Source organism: Argopecten irradians, chromosome 8, assembly GCF_041381155.1.
Source record: "Argopecten irradians isolate NY chromosome 8, Ai_NY, whole genome shotgun sequence".
In the NCBI taxonomy this organism is placed as follows: Eukaryota; Metazoa; Mollusca; class Bivalvia; order Pectinida; family Pectinidae; genus Argopecten; species Argopecten irradians.
Window position 1 is genome coordinate 15212551 of NC_091141.1, and position 23324 is coordinate 15235874.

General features: G+C 33.8%; 1 protein-coding gene across 1 annotated transcript; it reads right to left on the minus strand.

Moving 5' to 3' along the window:
* Positions 1–337: 337 nt before the first annotated feature.
* LOC138329466 (transmembrane protein 237-like) lies at positions 338–6803 on the minus strand. The gene is made up of 4 exons (XM_069276487.1): positions 6432–6803; positions 4961–5267; positions 4170–4485; positions 338–563 (listed from the first exon to the last, which is right to left on the minus strand). The coding sequence occupies exons 1-4, from the start codon at positions 6765–6767 to the stop codon at positions 353–355; spliced, it is 1170 nt and encodes a 389-aa protein (XP_069132588.1). The 5' UTR covers positions 6768–6803; the 3' UTR covers positions 338–352.
* Between the last annotated feature and the right edge of the window lie 16521 nt (positions 6804–23324).

Genomic DNA, 23324 nt, shown 5'->3' on the forward strand with positions numbered 1-23324 from the left:
ACAAAAGTGACTTTTTTGCATCGTTGATCTTTTTGTTTTTGATAACATGTATGCTTGCAACAATAATCAAATGATTAATCTGATGTAAAATGATATATGCACATGTGTGAAAAAAAAAGAATAAAATAAATGTTTTTTTTAAAGATGCTAAAATCTATGATTATTACATAAAAAAAATTCATCAACAAAAAGTTTGTTTTAATGAAGCATACAGATGATAATATATATTTAACATATGATAATGATATTGTGACTAGTGCTGCAAATAATTCAATAATTTCTTTGCATTTTGTATAGTCTTAAGCTTATTATAAGATTATTTTTCACAAAAAAACTGAGATGGAGAGCCGTGTTATCTGAGAACTGTGACATTACATACCACTGGGTCATTCCATAGACCAGAAAAGGTGGTGTTGGTGTGGTACAGATTCATCTTGTCCTCAAGGTTAGCTGTACACAAACTGATCACCAGGGCAGCAAAGTAGATGAGTACAGAAATGGTGCCTGTCTGTAGTGTAAGGGATTGTAGCATAAATCTTCTGTTAGGATTGCCAACATCAAACCTGCAACACACACATATCAATAAAACCTTACTACAACATAGAAAGAATCTCAGGAGTCAAGAATAGAAATTAAATCTTATAATTTAAAGGATTTGTGCAGTCAAAAATGATAGTTTCAGTTTATGCTGGAAATGGCTTTATTAGCACGTGTAGAAACCTCTCCGTGGCGCACGCGACCGGAATAACATGTAAGCCGTCGATATCGAGGTCCAAAATTCTGACCGCCCGATTATGCATATTTACTAGCTCTTAACCGTATGACGTCACAATAGTCCGTGGCTTATAGCTATACTATAACTGATGTGCTATCACTTACATCGACGGTCACAGGAAAAGGCGATCAACGATTTTTTATGATTACTTTTGAGTAAAGTTAATCGTACAATAACTTTGGCTCGAATGTAAATAACTAAAAGAGTGAAATTCGATGTTTCAAATACTCTAATTTATGCTCTAATAGAAGGTATCTTCGTGTAATTATGAAAGAAAATCCACACAGAAACAAAAGTTTTGGATTTTTTGTCGAGGAGTTCAGCAACGAATAAGCTTTAATTAGATCATATTTTCCTGTACTCTGTATCTTTGATACATGGTGAATTAAAAAGTTTGTGACTGTAAAACTAAATTTTATGTAACAATTTAAGAAATCCTTGATTAAAGCATCAAGGATATGATGATTGACGTACGTATATACACACCGATGATTGATCAGTACAAACATTGTGTTGTGTGCTGCTAACCGAATAAATTGAGATACATTTATTACAATACCGAAAAAACGTTTCAACATATGGTAGAAAGAATTTATTTTTGATATTATAAAAGATCTAAATATTGAGATGTTAAGCAAAACAAACTATTTTTTAGACCGTGCGGTCGCTTTCAATTTTTAATTGATATACAGGTAGATACTCTGATATAGATATATAATTAGCTATGCCTTTGGTTTGATGGTTATGTAATACCTGGACCAGGATGTTGTTTACCTGTACACAACGCCATTCATCGAACTCACCTGTAAATACCTGGCCGCGGGCAATTTGCTATTCGGTGGACTATGTCGGGTATTTGCTATTGTCTTAATGTCAATCAGGTTAGGACATCCGTTAATTGGATAGTGATTTGAATTATGGAAACCCAGTACATCTATGCTCTAGGTTTTTTATTGTCACCTCCATTTTTAAAATGAAGATGTAAAAGCAAATGAAAATAAAATATCCCGGATCATACCTAGGAATATATATTACATGTATATATATATATATATGTTGTACACAGGTAAAACAATAATGGAAGTTGACTTATTCAGAAACAAAAATGGTTCTAAGAACTATTTCAACTAAAGATTTAACCTTAAAAATAATTCCAGTCTAGTACTGTTATTACAGAATCGTGGCATATAGCAATCTCCCGTAATTTCTAAGGTATTAGTAAAATTTCTAAGCATTTTTGAAAAGGTACAAGATATTATATCTATATATAATGCCTGTATACAAATAATTTCATTTTTCATTTGAACACTATATGTGGTTACTTTTTGGATTATACGATAAATGTTCATATATCCAGAAACATATATACATTACGTATATATGTTTCTCATATATCATACTATTAAATCTCGGTATGATATACAAAAGGATCGACAGTGAATATACTATTTTAAGGATTTAGTATAATTTTGAATTTAAATCTACACTTATACTGTAATTTAGAAACATATATCAGGAATAACATTGATGTATTTCTGCTTTTTAGTAAACATTATGGATAAAGTTTTAAAGGCAACAATATAGATATACATATTATTTTTGGTATAAGTTTGGTACTGTTACTCCAATATCACATAACTGATAACAGTCCACATTTTATTTTTACTCAAAACTGTGCCGTGTTTGCATCGTTATGGCAGAAGTTTGAAATAAAAACACAGATTCTAGATATATTCATGCTAAATTTTGGGATTTTACTCGTAAAAAGATAGTGTTACATTATACTGTTTTTTCATTACACAGAAATTTACATAATATGCTATCTAAATCTCAGTCCAGACCACAGGGGGCCAACTCAATGAAAATGGATGTTGTCATACATTTTTTTTGTATTTGGAGGATGGACTGATGAGTATATATGACAGTCATGTGATTTTTTTTCAAAAAATACGAGATTTGAAAAATTATTAAAAAATCGGGATATTTACTATAAAACAGAGATAGTAAATATCCCGATTTTTTAATAATTTTTCAAATCTCTTATTTTTTGAAAAAAATCACATGACTGTCATATATACTCATCAGTCCATCCTCCAAATACAAAAAAAATGTATGACAACATCCATTTTCATTGAGTTGGCCCCCTGTAGTCCAGACTGATCCGAACATCATTTTGAAATCGCTATCAAATTGGACTGATTATCTAATCTAAAGTTAGATATATGCTTGTTTGAATGTTTGAAATGGTGTAAATGGAATGTTTTGAAACTGAAAATATCTACTTAAAGCTAGAATGACCATTTACTTGAAAAACTCAAATTGTAGATCTAACGTATACGTGTATGTGCTGTATAGATGTAGAGTGACGAGGCTTACCTTGTGTTGCCGCAGACTACTGTGACATCACAAGACCACGTGACTGCATAGCTCATTATCTCTGAACTGTAGTCGACACTACCCGTAAATCACGACCAAAACCAACCGATAGCACTAAAAGCTAGGCGATTCGTTGGGTGGGACTTAATTTTTCATTCATCCAAAGCAATATCCTGACATATTATCAAAAAAAAATTTTGGCTGCACAAATCCTTTAAAGATGCTCCACCACTGACAAACGGTATTTTTTCACTATCAAAAACTGGAGCAGACGATTTAGTATTTTTCTTCAGTTACAAGAATTACTTACTTTACACCATTACCACCATTGAAAGTTTGAGCTTCTAATTTTATTTCAATTTAAAATATGAAAAATAATTAATTGCATCCCAAAAAATTCTGTGGCAATAAATCCTATATGGAATGAATTACTGATTGTGCATGCACCAAAGGCAAAAAAAAATAAAAAATAAATTCTATGTTAATAAGATATACATATACACGATTGAACACCAATTATTGTTTAAACAATTAATAACATTTATGGTCTGTCGGCGGTGGAGCATCTTTACCATATTGGGCAAAGTTACCACTGTAATGTACATATTTCAAACTAAGGACAAGGGGGTTTTATGTACATACAAGTATTTCTAAACATATTTTTCAGGTTGGAAAGTATGGTTTATGTCATTATTTACCAGTAATGATATTGTTAAACAACCAGTGAAAATTTGACAAAATGTTCATACATGTACATGGTCTACAGCGTAGGCATTTATACAGTATCGTCACCATATCCTTTTTAAGCATAGAAAATCAAAAGGGTACCACTTTCCTTCTAAGACTCCATTCCAATTACATTGAAGGATCCCAATGTATCTGAGAAGGAACCCATTTTATAGAACACCCAGAGCAATTCCATATTTTCTTTCAATCGATTCTGATCAAAATATGCTATAAAAGTGACAATAATTGACCTCTGTGGTGAGTATGAGCTCGGCTAGGGTCAAACACTTACCTGTCACAACACGACACTGTACACAGCACCAGGAGGATATAGAACATACACTGTACTGGCAGAGCTAAGATTCTGTAATGCTCCAGAAAGTCTATATAGTTAAAGAACAAGAGTATATACGTTATGGTAATGTGCCAGACTGAAATGCCGGCTGTTAACCCATGTATAAACAACAGAAATGTCTTTAGTCCATTGTGTGTACTGAGAGCTAGTTCAATGGTGGTACGTTTCACTTGTGGTGCTTCGTCTGCTTTAATGGCTTCAGCCTCTGCCCACTTTTTGGCAAGCTTTGCCTTGTTCTGTCCCTTAAATCCAGCTATTTAAAAGAAATTAAAGGGCTATATGTAATTTACATCATTAATTCATATTCTTTGTAAGGTTTAAAGCATCATAAACAAGTGTAACTATCTATAAATTCCAGTAATATATCTTTGATATGATAGCATATATTCTTAACTTAAAACTATCAATTAGAAAAGATTTTTTTCAAGTAACTTATCTATTGTTATTTTATGTCAATAATTTAGAAATAGTAACTTACAGTCTGTCTCAATGAAAAGCTTGTTAGAAATAGTATAACTTACAGTCTGTCTCAATGAAAAGCTTGTTAGAAATAGTATAACTTACAGTCTCTCTCAATGAAAAGCTTGTTAGAAATAGTAACTTACAGTCTGTCTCAATGAAAAGCTTGTTAGAAATAGTAACTTACAGTTTGCCTCAATGAAAAGCTTGTTAGAAATAGTAACTTACAGTCTGTCTCAATGAAAAGCTTGTTAGAAATAGTAACTTACAGTCTGTCTCAATGAAAAGCTTGTTGAGTGGTTGACTCTTTAGAATGTTTCCTTCGGTAGAATAAGGACGACGTTCTTCTTCCTCCTCTTCCTCATCGTCTTCTCCCTGTCGTGTTGTGTCCTCTGTTTTTTCACGAGGGGAGATAATGTCCTCCTGTATGGTAGTGAGGTCAGCTGCCAGTGTAGCGTCGAGGAATTCATCTTCCTCTTTCCTAGGTGTTGTCTTCTTTACCTTTTTCTTTACTTTCTTTTTAGGAGTGCCTGTCTGTTCTTTAGATATGAGACTTGTTTTACTTCCCACAACATCCTATTGTGAAAACAAAAAAATAATGAAACAATGGATTCCTCTCCATCAACTTAAAATGTATAGTGTTTTTTTATAGGTTCGTCAATTCTGTGGTTCCGTCTTGACTTTCGCTGGCTAGGTCTACAGGTCAGCGGACGATAACACAATTCATAAAGCTCCACATGTTATTATAGACAAGACACAATGGATTATGATAAACATGGAGATGAAATACAGAACATCACAGAATATTTACAGAGAGCACATTTCACCAGCAAAACAGAACATGGCAAAACACGGACCTATGCTGAACAGCTACAGCACACTATATTATAACCTCCGAATCCAACAGCTATCCTTTTCCCAACCATGGGGTTCAACTATTAACATTACCATATTTTAATTATTGCCTAATTATTTAATATTATTGTCTACAAGGAATAAAACCACCCAACCTGGAGTAATTTCAAGGTCTAAGGTCGAAACAGTCCTACATAATATCTGGATAATTACCTTATAGAAAGAGAACTGAGCAGCTGACCAGCTACATAAAAGGTTCCACCAGAACTCGCTATACTACACTAAAACGCTTGGCTAAATACCCAAATTTAATAATATGCCATTGACATCATGTGCTCTAAGCTATACAGGTGAGCGGACTAGGTATCAAAAATAACAGACAAACAAAATATCTATAAGTATAAACAGGAACAGGATTCCCAACCGGGGAAATCCCCATATTGATAACAAATGCAATCTCAATCACAACACATGGTTTGTCACACAGGACATAACAAAAAACACGGAGCCTGCGAGAATAAAAATTCTTCTTCTTATTTTTTTTATATACCACCATCACTTGTTAAAAAACAACCACAAAAAATGATGATAATAATGAACATTGTACAACTAAAAGAATACATTTTGAGACAGAGTGTAACCAACAAGTGATTTAAAAAAAATTATACCGATAATTTCTGGGAATTTTACCTTTTGATTTGGAATATGGTACATTTTAATTTTCTACCTTTACACTACTAGATTATAGAGTTAAAGTAACAAAAAAGTGAAAAACATAGTGACCCAATTCCGGAAAACGTTTGAAAATTAGTGTACACAAACATGTCTGAACAAAGATAAAAATCAAAATTATGCAGAACCGTTACATATAATCATTATGTTTACCTCGCCCTGGCTTCTAGCAGATGTAGGATCTCCTTCTTCACCTTCTGCCTTAGCCACGGGCTTCTTTTTCTTCTTACGTGGTGTAGGCTTAGCAGGTGGTGAGTCACCATTTTCTTCCTTTTCACCCTCTGGTTTGGCAGCTGGTTTCTTCTTCTTCTTCCTAGGTGTTCCGTCTGGGCTTTTAGGCGTAGTTCCATTGGCTGTTTCCTCGGGTGGTTTCTTTTTCTTCTTTTTAACAACTTTCTTGACTTCAGCTCCTTCCTCTGCTTCTCCTTGGAGAGGAGGCAGTTTCTTTACTGTCCGTTTTGGTTTCTTTGGCGGGTCTGTGTCGGCCATTGTTGTCAATGTAAATATTTTCAAGCGTTTGGACGACGCAGTATTCAGTGGTTTTTCGTACGCCGTAGCCTAACGCGAACTGGTTCGCACAGTCTGTTTTGTCCAGTCTTGAGAATAGCTACTGCTTATATGCTATATGACTGTCCTTTCCATACTTATCTTTATCACTATTTATGGTTATCAAAATTATGAAAAATATAAAAAAAATAAATATTTAAATTAAATAACATAAAAATAAAAATAAAGAAAAGAAATCAGCAAATGCAAAACTGTTTTACATACTGCATCGATCTCATCGTAATATTTTTATCATTTAGGTTTTTTTTTCACAGTTGGTTACATTAATCACATATTGCACAGGCGTCAGAATCTTTACAAGGTGCAGAGCTAGACACAACCCGATATATTTCACGAGTTACCTCCCCTGATACAATGTACAGTCTCATCAATGTTCTGATAAAGATGAAGACTTCATTTTTTCGTTGAATAAGTCGACATTCTGTTTATAGTAAAAATAATTATAATCAGACAAAATAAAACAACACAGAAAACTATAATACTTTAGCAATTTGTTATTGCAACGGGACAAAGAAAAGTTGATTGATTTAAGGGAGAAAACTCTGTTGTCGTTAAATTAACGAGACAAACATTATAACAATTTCATGTATATAGAAACGTTAGAGAACTATTGATATTCAGTATCTAACGTAGTGGCGACTATTTTGAGAAAAGTTGTCTTTTAATTTATGGCGCTAATAATGTTGGTCCAAAATACATTCAAATTATATCCGATATCTTATACAATAGAGGAGATACATGTACCTTACTTTTTTCTGTATCTCACACATTGTATAAGATATCCCATTAAAAGATGATATCCAAGTTCATGATATGAAGCTTATGAGATATCCTATTCAAATCAATGTACAATTAATATGTACGTTATATAGGATTGACGACATGTGTGAAAAGATTACCGACAAATTTCTAGATATAGCTGGGAAGTGCATACCAACTAAAACCATAACTATTCGGCCTAATGACAAACCGTGGTTCAATTCTGACCTTAGACGAGAAATAAGAAAACGAGACAGAATATTAATTTTTTTTAACGAAAGCGAACAACGTTAAATCTTACTAACTTTCGGAAACAACGTAATTATGTAAACAATTTAAAAAAGCAGATCAAAGAAAATTTTTATTCAGATATTAATGACATTTTAGATCGTCACTCGGATTCTAACCCAAGAAACTTTTGGAAAATTATTCGCACACTACCAACTGTATTCCTCCACTATTAAAAGATGCAGGGCAACCTGAAATGACGAACGTAGGTAAAGCAAATTCATTAAATGATTACTTTGTTTCCATATCAACTATTGACGATTCACAAATTGACGTTCCAGAGGTAGAGATTAGGACTGACGCTAATATAACCGACATACAATTTCAACCGACCGACATTATAGACATTCTTAAATCCTTACCTATTAATAAAGCAGTAGGACACGACGGAATCAACAATAATGTGATAAAATACACAGCATCTTCTATTGCAAATACCCTTATTTCTAATATTCAGATATTCCTTGGATACTGGTATCTTCCCAAAACAGTGGAAAAACAGCTTTAGTCATGTCATCCTTTAAAAAGGGAGATAAGCATAATTCTACTAACTATAGACCTAGGAAAAGTTTTTGAAAAATTGGTAGTCAAATATCTAAACAATTACTTACTTGATAATTCACTCATATATAAATATCAGTCAGGTTTTCAACCTGGACATTCTTCATCTCAACAATTTATTGAAATCTACCATTCCCTATGTGAAAATATTGAAAACAATGCACTCAACATGTTTAATTTTCTGTTATATTTCAAAAGCATTCGTGTGTGGCCCACGGGACTGAATGTTAAACTAACAAATTATGGTATAGGCGGAAAGTTGCTAAATTGGTTAAAGAATTACATCAGTAATCGGAAACAGCAAGTTTTTGTAGGAAATAGTAAATTTTTCGTCAAATCTACAAATTCTGGAGTCCCCCGACGCTCAGTATTGGGTCCGTTCCTTTTTATATTGTATATTAATGATATTTCTGACAACCTCGAAAGTCTGTCTAAATTATTTGCTGATGATATTTCTTTGTTATGCTCTGGGCCATCAATTTTAGAAATAGAAACTAAAATTAACGACAACCTTATGAAAATTCCAAATTGGGCAAATAAATGGTTAGTAACTTTTAACCCCCAAAAGACAGAAGCTTTACTTATTTCTAATAGGAACATGATCACCTAATCGATATCAAATTCAATAATGTAAGTGTAGATTTTGTAGATAACCATATGCACTTAGGAGTGACTTTGGAAGCTAATTGTAAATGGAATATCCACATTGATAATATATGTAAACAGGTATCAAAACAGGTAAGTGTTCTTCGAAAAATTAAATATACTCTTGATAAACAAACTTTAATAAAAATGTACAAGTCATATATTCGGCCACTGTTTGAATACTGTTGTGATGTTTGGGATGGGTGCTCTCTTAGTGACGCTGAAAAATTAGAAAAACTTCAGCTTGAATGTGCTAGAATAATTACTGGTCTACCGTCTTATGCTAGCAGTAATTCACTGTATTTGGAGATCGGTCTAGAACCACTTACTTCCCGTCGTTACCGTAGAAAACTACAACTATTTTACAAAATAAATAACAAAATTACAACTAACTACCTCTATTCATTGTTACCCCCACTAGAGTCAGAATATTCTTCCTATAATCTTCGAAATGCTAACATTACTTTACCTAATTTCCGTCTCCAGCTCTCAAACGTATCGTATTTTACATCCACTATCCGACTTTGGAACCAGCTAGATATTAATATTAGAAAAAATGTTTCATATGACATTTTTAAAAAGTCTCTAAATAATCTTACGAAAGTACCTATTTATTATTCTATTGGAAATAGAAAAGCAAATATATTGCATGCCAGATTAAGAGATAGATGCAGTTCCCTAAAAATGATTTATTCCGCTATAATTTGATATATTACCAGAAATGTCATTGTGGGCATCCCATTGAGGATGCCCATCACTTCTTCTTCATATGTAACAATTACGCTGACCAGAGAATTCAATTATTTCGAACATTAAACAACTTCATTCCTTTAGACCTGCAGCTACTACTACATGGAAGTCCAGATTTATCTCTTGAAGATAATATTACAATATGTCAGAGCACTCAACAGTATATACCTGACTGTAATAGGGTTTAACCCCCTCCCTCCTCCTCTTACGTTTCCTATTTATAATATGAACTATTAAAAAAGTTTCGTAATATCCTTCCGATGCTGGCGACCGAAGAGAAACGTAATTATGAAAGCAACAGATTGACAGGAGAAATATACCAAGGCACGGAATGTGATGAACTTTAAGTAAAACAGCGAGACAAGAACAGCGATCAATAAAACTTCGGTCGTCAGCATCGGGAGTGATCACAAATACATACAATTCAATAATAAAATATGTTTAAATCAAGAGGATAACGCGTGTTATTGAATTTGTCTGCAATCTTGGGAGAAGTATAGCACCATAAATCTCACAAAAAAACAGTTTCATGCTTTAAAATATCTTACATATTATATGAAAAAAACCAAACAAAATTGAAACAAATATGTTTATACAGAAATGTATATTATATATATATTCTATATAAGATATGATTTAAACATTAAACGAGATATCTTATACACTAAACTTATAAAGAAATGAAACATTTTTTTAAACAAGGAAACCTCATATACATTGTACATAATTCGGTGTTGTAGTGGATCGATATTGTTCCGTAAATATGAAATAGATTAACGACTTATCAATATTGTATGTAACGATGATAACACGATATATATATATATTATCGTTGAAGCTGATGTGTGGATTAACACGCTTACGATAGTAGATAGGCATTACATGTATAAGAAACTTAATACTGTCCTATGAACACAACGCACGATTCATTTGTTATTTTCTGATTCTACACTTTAATTTTATATACTACAATCATAGCAAGTGTTCGCGGTGGCTTTTGGTATCAATACAAATACTAACATACTAACAGATGCACTCTACAATATCCTGGTAGTCAAAGTGAAAAATCGATTCCTGCTAATCGATATTAGTGTTTAAATGTTTATGAATATTTTTAATAACGGCGCCTTTTTACGACATGGCCTACTGAAATGGATCACTTTTATTTATAATGGCATGACCTACGATTGAGGAAGTACTAGGTAAACAAAAGCACAGTGACTAGCTATGGCGACAGGGAATTAAAAATGTTCATGGTATTGTAGAAATATTTGGTCATAGTTTTTATAAATGTGTCAAAATTCTGATATCGCAGTTTTGATTGTAAAATTTACACTCCATGGCGGTCTATATACTACATCTTATTGCTTTAAATTGTGATAGTTGGTCTTACTGCCTGGTTTAATATCCCAATTAACTTATCTGTCCGGAAATATATTAAATAAAACAGGTATAGATAGTACTTATCGAGGCCCACAGTTCTTTGAAAAATACAATTCATGCGACTATAAAAAGCAAATATTTGGCTTTGGCGCCATTTCCAGTAAATTAGTCTGCGCCAGATGCTGAGCGGGAATAATGTACATGTATATATAGGAGTTTTGTCTGCCCTTGAAAACCTTGAGCAGGTGTCCACTACCGGAAACTGTAATTAATAATCTGTTTTTGTTACGTTGTATAGTAAAGCCTGACTGAGGAGTTATGAATGATCGATCTGAGAGGACTAAAATGTTAATATATTGTTCAGTCGCCAGCCCAAGTACAACTTACAAGGATACTTAGGCACTATGGCACGTGCAGGATTTGATTCATATTTTGGAACTAACAATGATGTAGGAAGTGAGTCTGTAATCTCTCCATTGAACAGTTATTAATGCACGAACATTGGATGTAGCCGTCTAGAACTTTCCACACAAGCCTTCATTATTGACACTACATTATATAGCGGTTGCATCAATACACTGATTAATTAACGTTCCTTGGTGTATGGAATACTCACTAACATTATACATTGTCCCGAGACCGTTATTACCTGTCTTAGGTACCACTCAATATTATTATCCGCCACGACTTTGATATATATAAATCGATACTGAAATGGATTCTAATGCAAATAGGCAAAGTAATCTAATTACGTTTTCATGTAGATTAAAACCAGTTTTCAAATATGTAATTCAATTTGACTCAATCAAATTATAAAGCCAAAAGGCAACGTCAAAAAAACCATCTTCGCTCGACAAATTCGTTTTTCAGATGAACAAAAATGAAATGATGTCATCATCGATCTATTACAATATTCTCATCAAATGAAGCAATTATTTTCTGAAATTTAGAAGTCGACCATTTTAAATTCCTTTATAGATATTTTCTAAACACTTTAAACTGTCTCTTTGTTTCAGGACCACACGTAATACCGGCCCAACTACATACCCGGTAATAAAAACCCGAGCTTTTCCCACACAAACACCTGTTCAACGTAACCAACACCGAATATAAAGCTGGCCAAGTATAACTGAAGGACAGCCATTGTGGTTTTATGTACTTTTAACAATAACAGAAACGACCCAAACTTCAATCATTTTCTGAACCCGTTACAGTATAAAATTTTGAACAAAACAGTTAATGATCTATAAACATACTACAGAACCATATGCATTGTGACGAAAGGGTACTTCGATCGGCAGAATACATATCAAGTGTTATATTAGGAGGTCCTGGGTTCGAGCCCTGTCTGGCCGCTACATTCCCTTCGCTTGGTTCCGTATATTTACACGTTTGGTTTGGTTTCTTAGATTATCATCCTCTCATGTGTGTAATGTGTTGATTTCTGATTGCCTGTATGTTTTGGGAGACTGCGGTATATAAGTGTTATGTCTCCTTGTTATAGTGGATCTCTTTGTCTTTTTATAGCGCTATCTCACTGAAGCATCCCGTCAAAGACTAGCACCGAACAAGCACACTCCACACATATATACATGTAAATTACGTACAACGCATGTCTGTAAACGCACCGCGTCCAACGAATTGAAATCCTATATGGATTCAAAATTGATTCGACGTCTAAGATGTTTGAACAGTTCATGTCTGTTTTGATGATGTGTACTAAACAATGAAATTATCGGATGGAGTGTTTACTTTTGTTTACTGCTGCGGGTAAACAAACTGTACGAGTAGTGTGTACCAGGTGACCCGATTAGTACTCACAGGATCAATCACAACTCAACTAAAGAACAATAAGTCGTCCTATGTATCAATACCCACGGAGATAAAGTTCTACGTATGTTAACGCACAACGAGTCAGTAAAAAACATCGATCGAACAGTAATTATCGGAAACGACGAAAGGATAGATTTAAAATACATTCTTAAAAAAATCATGTTATAAAGAAAAGTAAATAAAACGTATTAAAATCATTCTTCGTGTACAAAAGAACGTGTAAAATTTCACGTGTATGCGCATGTTTCTTTCTAAGTCGAAATAAATCTTAATGGTGACAGAGCATTTTTTTCTTTACTATGTAAATGTACATACACAAACGTATTTTCTTTGACGAGGGAAAGTGGAAATATATTTAATTCAATTTGTTGACGACCTACAGAAAAATGTACTTTGGTCAATGTAACAGATACGTGTATTACAATTTGGGCGTGTTTGATCGATTTGTTCCTTCCGTTTCTCATACAGTTAAAGAATTTTAAACTTTGACCAGTTTTTAGCCTGACACCCTTAACGCGTCCGAAAGTGCCACTTCTCATTATTACGAATGATTTCCTTCAAAATATCAAGCAGTATAAGGCCCTACTTTTTGTAAGAACTTTGGTCAGTGTAGGATTTAACGGTGTTAAAGATCTGAGACAATAAAGTATATACATAATAGGGTAAATTTTTCTTTGATATCAAACATTATCTTTATCACATCAAATAGCTATGACAAATTTCATTCTTAAAACGACCCTTTCAAAACGTTTTGTCCGTTCGGTTGTTTGTAAGTTTTAAATGGCTATATCTCCTTACAAATGCTGTATCATATGCAGTTTTGCAATTCGATGTAATATAAATAAAACTATAATAAAAATTATATTTATACATGTAGATGATAAAAAAAACCCCAACTAAACAAAACCGTAGTGCACTATTAGATAGTAATCATAAGAATTCAAGTAGGCATATATGCTATAATAAAAATGATAATTTCAGTGTCCCGTTTACCAAATTATCGCCATTTTAAAGTGTTTACCAATTTGTTTCTGTCAGAATGATTCTAGTATTATCAGATACATTTTATAATTTTCCCCATCGGCAATATGCTACAGTGTCTATGTAATTTGCACGATAACATAATATTATCCTATTTTAAATTTTTACGTCAATTTCGAAATGACCGCCATCTTTATGGCATTATGACAGGAAGTACATCTACATAATATAGTGGTAACTCTTCTGTTTTTCAATTTTCGACGCAAGAAAACCTACACACCGTCCATTTATCTTTGACATAATTGACATAGTAGTAATCACTTTTTATGGGGCTATGACTATTTATCCACAAATGAAAAAAGTTATATCAGAATTTTCCATTTTTGCCATTTGGATAACGTTAATGCAGCAATTTCATCCACAATGTAACCTGTTAATTTCGTTATGAAATCATGGGTCATATGAGTTAAAAACATTGGTTCGTTAAGATGTGGTGTTTGTGCGTACGTAGACTACTATCTTTGTCTCTACTGTTCGTTAAGATGTGGTGTGTGTCACGTAGACACTATCTGTTATCTCTTGTCTCGTACTTTGTCCTCACTCCCCTCGCATGCTGACTACTCATCCCTTGTGACCGTTAGCTGGGAGTACCACATATCATCGTGTTACCGTCATGATCAAAACATACGTCATAACTGTCATCCCGCTATAGCTTTGGCATACAGGCTAACAAGAGCCGTCAAAGTGTCGTTGTTTAATTTGAGCTCGATTTCAACTACCTATTGTGGTCTTTATATCCTACGTATTAATATACCTTTCTACAAAAGACGTCTAAACTGTTATTTCATTAATTGTTGCAATTACAGACTGATTAGTCTATTGAGGCTTAGAAAGGGTACGGAGATTCGAAGTGATACGAGATACAAAAAATGTTTACACGCAAATCTATTTGTCACCCTGAATGGAATTCTTTATACACCACTCAACAAAATTGTCAAACATGTTTAATATATTTAATGAAAACGTAGACGACGATGAAAAGAAATCATCGCGTCATATTGTGGAAATACGCCAGCATTTGTGGTGAAGAGTCCGTGGGTGGAAACCTTCAATACTCTTACCTGCGATCAGACAAATTTACTGTGTTTTTGCTTTCCTATGTGAACAGGAAACATGACATTCGTTAGACGGCGACGTCAGTGAATGCATCAATAAGGAACATCTTCGTTGTTCAACACGGAAATAACAGTAAAACATCCAAGAATACTTATGGTAACATTACATTTCCCTGTAGTTTTCATAAAACAAAATCACATATTGTATAGTTTTTCTTTCTCGAATCTTCTGTAGTAAAAGCTTTCAATACTGTCAAACAATTAGAGTAAAATCATCTGTTCATGGATTCGTTCATTAAGTACTTCATAGTCATGCACGGAGGTAACGAACAAACCATAAACAGATGATGTTAATGAGGTTGTGCTGCAAAGTGACCTAAAATGAAAATGATTTATTTGACATATGTAATCACAATTATTAGTAGTAAACTTAACCGTTTGAGGAAAATACAGACAAGTCATTCAGATCTTCATGATTCAAACCTTCGCATTTACAGATAAAATATTGAAATACAATGATATCGTTTTTGTCAATATCGGTTAGAAATATCCTGATATATGGCACAGTAAACTAAAACTTGTTCAGCATATTAACTAGAATATGAAGTCTTTATTAGCTAGCGTTGAATATTTAGCAAACATTCCATTAGTGTTGTTTGAGATATCAACATTTTATTAATTCCAGTCTGGAAAGTACTCCTCTGCCTGTATTCCTAACCGAACCAACGTAATATGTTTAACACTAAGTTGTCGGTACTACTACTGCCTTGTAATAGACAGAATGATTTTCCTTGTTCTTGTTGAACTTAGAAAGACTGAAAAAACATCCTTTCTTATATCAAAAGAACCCAGAAAAGTCGGTGTTTGAGCAGTTCTGTTGCCTTTCGTCATACCGCAGTTGCAGCTGGCTGTTCATCAATCAATCAAATGATCTTTTAAGGGTAAAAAGCTTGAAACATATCCATTGGATGTTCCATGTCATAATTGTTTATAACTGGTGTCATTGCACAATACATGGAAGTTCGGAAGAACGATATGGGACAGACCCCACGAAGATTTCTTGTATTTCATAGAAATAAAAAACACAAGTTACAGGAAAAGACGTTAGTTAAATAACAGCCATTGGTTAACTTCGTTAGAATGAAGCATATGTCATGTTTTGATAGAGAATGAAAACTAGAATACTTAAAAAACAAACACCGATTTACAGCTACTTGCTGGAAACTGTCCAACGTTGGTTGATATCAAGCTCTTGGCCGGTCGAGAGATGGAGGACAAGAAGTAGGATTTCCCATCCATCACATAAATCACTCGACCACCGTGATACGTTAAAAAGACAAAAACAGTTGTGCAGCTAAACGAGAGCAACGCATTAGTGAAAAATGTCTTTTTGGCAAAGTCAAGGGAAATGCAGATTTACGATCAAGTTATGCATAAAGCTAGTCGGATCCTGTTCTTCATGATCGACTTTAGATATGTAGCGGGATAGTATTCATGGATTTACATACTTGTATATATCCCCCTAGGCTGACTCGAGCCATGCTGAGGGGTTAATGGTACACTTACCTATACCAGCACGTTTCATCACCAGTTCTCACCTGTAATCATCACAACACCTTACAGGTAACAGCCACTGTCATTACCATCAATAACAACATCATTTGCATAAAAGTCAATTACCACCATCTGTACTGCTATCTGCTTCCTGACGCCAGCATTACGAGAACATACATCATGTATCATTAGATGTTTTACAATGTCGGTGCATTCATGGTTACAAACTAGAATATATTTACGATCTTTTACATTTTCTTTTACATTTTCCTGTCGTAAGCCTTTTTTTATCATTCAAATTTTTGTCCTGTTAAGATTGAAGATCTGGACGGCGCTGCTCGCTGACACACACCAAGAAATGCCAACCAAGAGTAATGAGCTTCCAATCCTTTTAAGAGTTGCTTTGAAGTTCCTTATCTTAATTCCTATAGATGGCAACTTCAAATGCAGAACGTTTTTACAGGTTCTACAATAGGCTGTTTAAAACAAAAGCAATTTGACTTGAGATTAAAGTTCTGAATGATGATGCAAGATGTTTATTGTTTATGATACACTGATGTATCATTGCCTGGCTTTTGTATTATCATTAATTAGATCCACAATGTCCTATTCATATTAACTAATAACCAAAGTTTCAGTTGAGGTACTGTTCGCCTACACTCTCAGCAGCATCTGTTATTGTGTATTTTCTCGCATGCCAATTGAATCTGTGGGCTGTAAGAGACTGTGGTATGATCTAGGTTGCCTTTTGTGATTGTGATATACTTCTGTCCACCATTAAGTACTGTCTACCACATGAGGGTTCTTCTGACGCAATCTCTCAGAAGACAAGCAAAAGTCAACGTTTAACAGTAGTCAACATTTACTATGATAATGGGGTATTTATGCCAATTGTCAGCATCTAGAGCTCTCATAACGTGACCGAACCATCAAAACTATGACAATGTCCAGGAATTATGAGAGAAAATACTTATGTGATTCAAAGACATAAAAAACTACAAACGTACCACCAATTTGTCCTTTACCAACCATGTCTAAACAGGGATGGATATTGAAAAACTAAATTTAACTGAATTTGTAATGAGGAAAAACGGTATAAAGCTAGTATATTAATAATCCGAAATAAAAGGCCAAAATAAATTCAAAGTAAAATCAAAATCATTTCTATGGAATATATATTCAGCCACTATAGGGCCTTCTTCAGTCCGAAATAACACTCTGAATTTGGATGACATGATATGTAGTTACATGTATGGGGAAAACGATGTCTATGCAGTTGACAATTACAAAATTTATCAGTTTTGATAAAAAGTAGATAGTCTTATTCTAGTGTTTATGATAAAATTCCCCATTTTCTGTTTACTTCTGTTATCATTGTGTTTGTTTTATTTTTATCCAATCCTAGGCCTATATATATAAAGGATTGATTGTTATAATTTTTCTTCTGAATACAAGAATGTTATGATTAAAATCATCTGTTCATGACTTTTTCGTTACTTCCGTTACATGAACAGGCGTAATACCTAGTGAACAAGCCATGAACAGATGATTTTACTCAGAAGAAACGATACTTGGCGTAACGTGCGCATAGGATCTCAAACACTAAAGACAACATTCTCGTTTTTTCTACATTTCATATCTAAGTTAAAGTAATAAAATATTCTCTTTTATGTAAATAAAAACTATGTTCGTATTACTCGAACTGACCCCGGCTCTAATTTTACAAAATATATCTCCAAGAGAATAAAGTCTCCAGTTGTAAACGGAAATACATAAGACTGATGCAATTTCGTCCCACAAGAAGTTTTATAGAAATGGACCCAAATTTCCCAAGCTCTATTAGTCGTTATACTAACGTCCCACATAACTCATCCTTGCTATCTTGTCATCTCTCTTAGGATCCTCTGACACGGTTAAGAAATATTGTTTTACTAAACTATATAGCTGTAACTGAAGAGGGGTGTACTTTTATCCTTCATAAATGCTTTCTGTCCTTGATGACTTTGCTTGTGTGATGACATCGCTTAAAATTATCAGGCGTTACTGTCATTGAATTACTATAACGCTTTTGTTTATTTTTCCCACGCACTTGCGGTATTCAATACGTCTGTATATAAGCATACTGATCCTTGTAAAATTAATTTTAAAAAGAAATCGGAATCACCGGATGTTAAAGAAAAATAACTTCAACAACTAATCAGGATATAAGATATTTTATTTTAACATCAATGACTTCTCACAATTTTCTCGAAAAGACCATCCTCGGAAACCACAGTGTCTAACTCCACTAAGCTCCGTTAATCAGACAGTAACATAGTGTAGGTTGATTAACCGACGATGCAAAAAGAGGGGGAGGGTTAGGTTGAGAGTACACGGACATAATTTTAGTCTATTTCAAGTATAGGATACAGTTTAGCTATAGTTTAGTGACAACATTTCGGATCTAACAGACACTCTGAACTACCAATATTACCGGAATGAACTTCATCAAAATATTTCTTTATATTCATATTTAAATATTATTATTGAAATTCAATTCACTAAAACATGAAGGTGTATACTGTAAGAAGCAAAAAAGTCATCGTGTGAAATCTATCTACTCATACAAAAAGTGCAGCCATAAATCGTATGTATGTAAGTAAAAAATGTAAATGAAAATATGCATACTTGGCAAATCGAGTTCTCATTAAATATTGTGAATTAAATGAATAAAGGAATCGCGGTCACCTTGTTTCATATTGCCAACTTGGGAAAAAGGTGTTTTATCCATTAAACACTTTTAATCCAATAATAAATCTAGAACAGATTTAATTTTTGCAAGTCACTGAATAACATTGACACAATGCACTGTTCCCTGTAACATGAAGACATAATTGATATCCCCGTATCATATGTCACTTCTCGCCGACACACTAACCACATCAAAAACGGATATGCAGAGATTACTTAGCAAGTTTTGATGACGGTTTAATGTCTAACGTATTACGTACAGTTAATTGGTGTTGTACGTCAGGCGAGCGACAAGTTCCCGTCAATACACACACCAAAAGTACCTGACTTTATCGAGCTAGAACAAAACAATAGCCTTAAACCTCAGGATTCGCCATAAAGGTATTACGCGGAAATAAAAGAGTCGTTGGGGGTGGCTTTTCCTTTTAGATCCTACCCGATGTAAACAAAATAACTCCCCACCACTCACACTTGTGATCTTCAAGCCATCCGATTCCTATTGTCTGTTTCAATAGTCCCCAATAAAATCAATTGGCAACTACATGCTATATTTCGCCGACCAAAGAGCTTTCAAATTATTCCTGTGGTGCAATGCCCAGCCCTTTAAAAGTAAAACCATATATAACAGTTGACTAATTTACGCTAGAAGTACACGGTCGATGTTTCTCGGGTATGGCTGCCCGCTGATATCCATCAGCATATTTGGTCTTCAGGACACCCAGAACGTTAGGCGTGAGCATTTATGTTTTGGTATCATAGTATATAATGATTTTTATCTTTAGATCAATTTTATCAAAGCCACCATTGCTATTGTGGAATAACACCTACACTAAATGTCATTAAAGATAAAACAAGACAATTTACAATAAAAACACGTGGATCAAAACATTATACCTTTGTCTGAAATACCTATTGTTATCTCATTGTTCTGGTCCCGCATTCGCTTCAGATGTAGACCAAAGTAAACGTGAAGAGGCTGTTGATTTAGATGGTCTATGGGTAGGCAGGTTTCCGTGGGGGAGGTGAAATGTTTACACCCGGTAGTCTAAATACATTCTACTGACGTAAGCACTTTATACACAATGAACGAAGTATACAATAGATATATAATGTAAATAGCACTGGTAGGCAGTCTGTGGCAGTCTGAAGGTCCTCGTCCCAGCTAGTAATTAGTTCTATCAATATATATAACATATTGTGATCGCTGCATACATGGATGTACTATATGAAAGCGAATATGGTTATCACCGTCCTGGTATACTAGTAGTCAGGCTTAAATGATCTATTGATTACGCTGTATATGTAACTGTTATGTCATAATGTCAAAAAGTCAACCGTGCAGAGTTGTTTTGATATGTCCAGTTGATCCATTGTCATCTTCAAGGTGAAACACTTTAAAATTGTGACAAACCTAATTATTTGGTACAACTGCTACAGTGGTATGGTAATAAATGACAAAAAGACACTTTTATTTGCGGAACGCCTAATCATATCAGTCACATGCATAGTATAAGTCCCGTATTATTATCGGTTTTGAGTTCTGGACTATGGCCGGTATAAAATGACCAAACCTATAAGAATATTCTATCAATCTGAACTTTTTTTGTTCTTGGTTATTCCTGCTTACCTATAGGGACTTTATTGAATCTCTCTCGGTCTTAGTCGCTCCATTAAACCTTGGTTTTGTCGGATTAACAACTTGATACTATACTTTACGAGGGTGCAGATATATGGTTCAGTTAAAATGGTTATATACCTTATGCAGTTTTTGTACACATGGCAAGTCGTTTTGACATTTAATCCTATTTCCCCTTAAAATAATATTTTTTTTCATTTAAGTGAAATTTTCCCCCTTAAGCTAGCAAGTTTTTCAATACGTACGTGCAGTATTTTGTTAAATGACATTTTATTACGTAAAATTTATATTTTATTTTGTGAAATATTAACAACCTAGACCTTTCATGACCTTTTATGACCTTGCGTGTCTCAAGTATCGATAAATGGGTATAGGTTGTATGTAACGACACAATTAACGGTCCGGAGACGGGTGACAGGTACGGACAGGAAATGGATCAGCGTCAGGCGTAATGGTGTCCGTTATCATTACAACGTATTCAAGTCAGAGTCGGACGTGGCCATCAGATAATGGCAATGAAAGAGCAACAATCATAAGACCGACGGAGCGGTAATGATGCTACTGAAACTCGATGACTATATAACAAAGACGATGTAATTATCATCAGAGCAGGTGAATCACTGTCCATCATCAGGTAGAACTAACAAGGGTAATTTATGGGATGTAGATTACAGGTGATTAATGGCGGGAGTCATCAATGATCAACTTTGGATATAACAGATTGTGATCGGATGGTTTAAAGATAATGATGTATGAGAGGGTAATACTATATTGGGGTCAGATATATGTATAGGGAAAATATCAAAACAACATTTAACAATGGTAAGCGACAAGATAGTTTATTCACGACATTATACCTAATAACAGTTATCAAAAGTTTCAGTTACCAAAGGATGGAAGGATCCAAGTATACCGTGTATGAATATGTGTATTCACATTTCAGAGGAATACTAAGATATAGATAACAACGCTCTTACTTATATTGTGTGTAATTGTGTCGGATATTTGTAGTAATCATATTAATAAAAAAAATGTTTAAAACATATTATATAATATAGGTCAATAAATAATATTGCAGCTATCGAGAAACGCTCAACTCATCAAAGATTATAAAGCTTATCGAAATCATTTTCTCTTTCGAGTTCTTTGCAATAACTAGGTCAAATCAAAGGTCTAGTATAGTCCAATGCAATGTGGTTGGATAGTTAAGTCTTTATTATAATAAGCCATGATCATGATAAACTGTGATACTTTAACGAACAATATATCCTAGTATGTGGACTACTTGTTATAGAATACTGTTCACACAGAACCTTGGCCTTTGATGTGAAGGGGAAAAGTGATTACGTTACTGTAAGCATTAACAAACATTTTAACTTTATATCAGATTAACTTTAAAGAACTACGTTTGAAAAAATGGTTCCGATGATATCTAATATGATTATGCATTCAGGAAACAAAATTAAAAATATGTTTAGTAAATCTAACGTTCCATCCAATATCTAATTATTGTAAAAGCGGTCGATGAATTTTGATCAACTTAATTAACTTTACTGAAGGAAGCTTTACACATGATAGAATTACTCGTACCAATCCATATAACGCCTCCAGAACTGCAAATTACAGTTTGTGTAAATTCACACGGATCTGTACTCCGCTTTAATACATGGCGTTATTGATTAATCAGACGGATGACAAATGTTCCAATAATTTGTCAAAAAAATTAAACATGAACAACTTCAACCCAATTATTTTTTTCCTACGTGATCTTATCTAAAGGATATACATTTACTTGATCCTTTACTCCTTCCAATCAATTATGGCTGATCAACACCAAAATCATTAAACGGATAAATTCAGCATAGAACATCATTGAATTTTCGAGAAAAAGGTTCGATACTTAATAAATTCTTCTTAAAAGAATTCTATAGAAGTTAAAATCTACCAGTCTGATGAATTCATCATAATATAGTAGTACAACCCAAGTTCAATATACCTTGTGGTATTTATCCAAACATGACAATTTACACTGAGCGAAATTTCGTTCGTCCAAGTTATTAGTGTATTTAAGCAATGTTTCACCTGCACGCCGCTCTTTATCTGGATGATATCAGCGTTCTCTTATCAAACAGTTTTCATGTCCGTTAAAACTATTCTCAATATACATTAAAGTATTAGAATATCATCAAAGGTTTTCTCAAGAGGTAGTCATAATTACACTACATAGCTGGTTCGAAGTAGTGT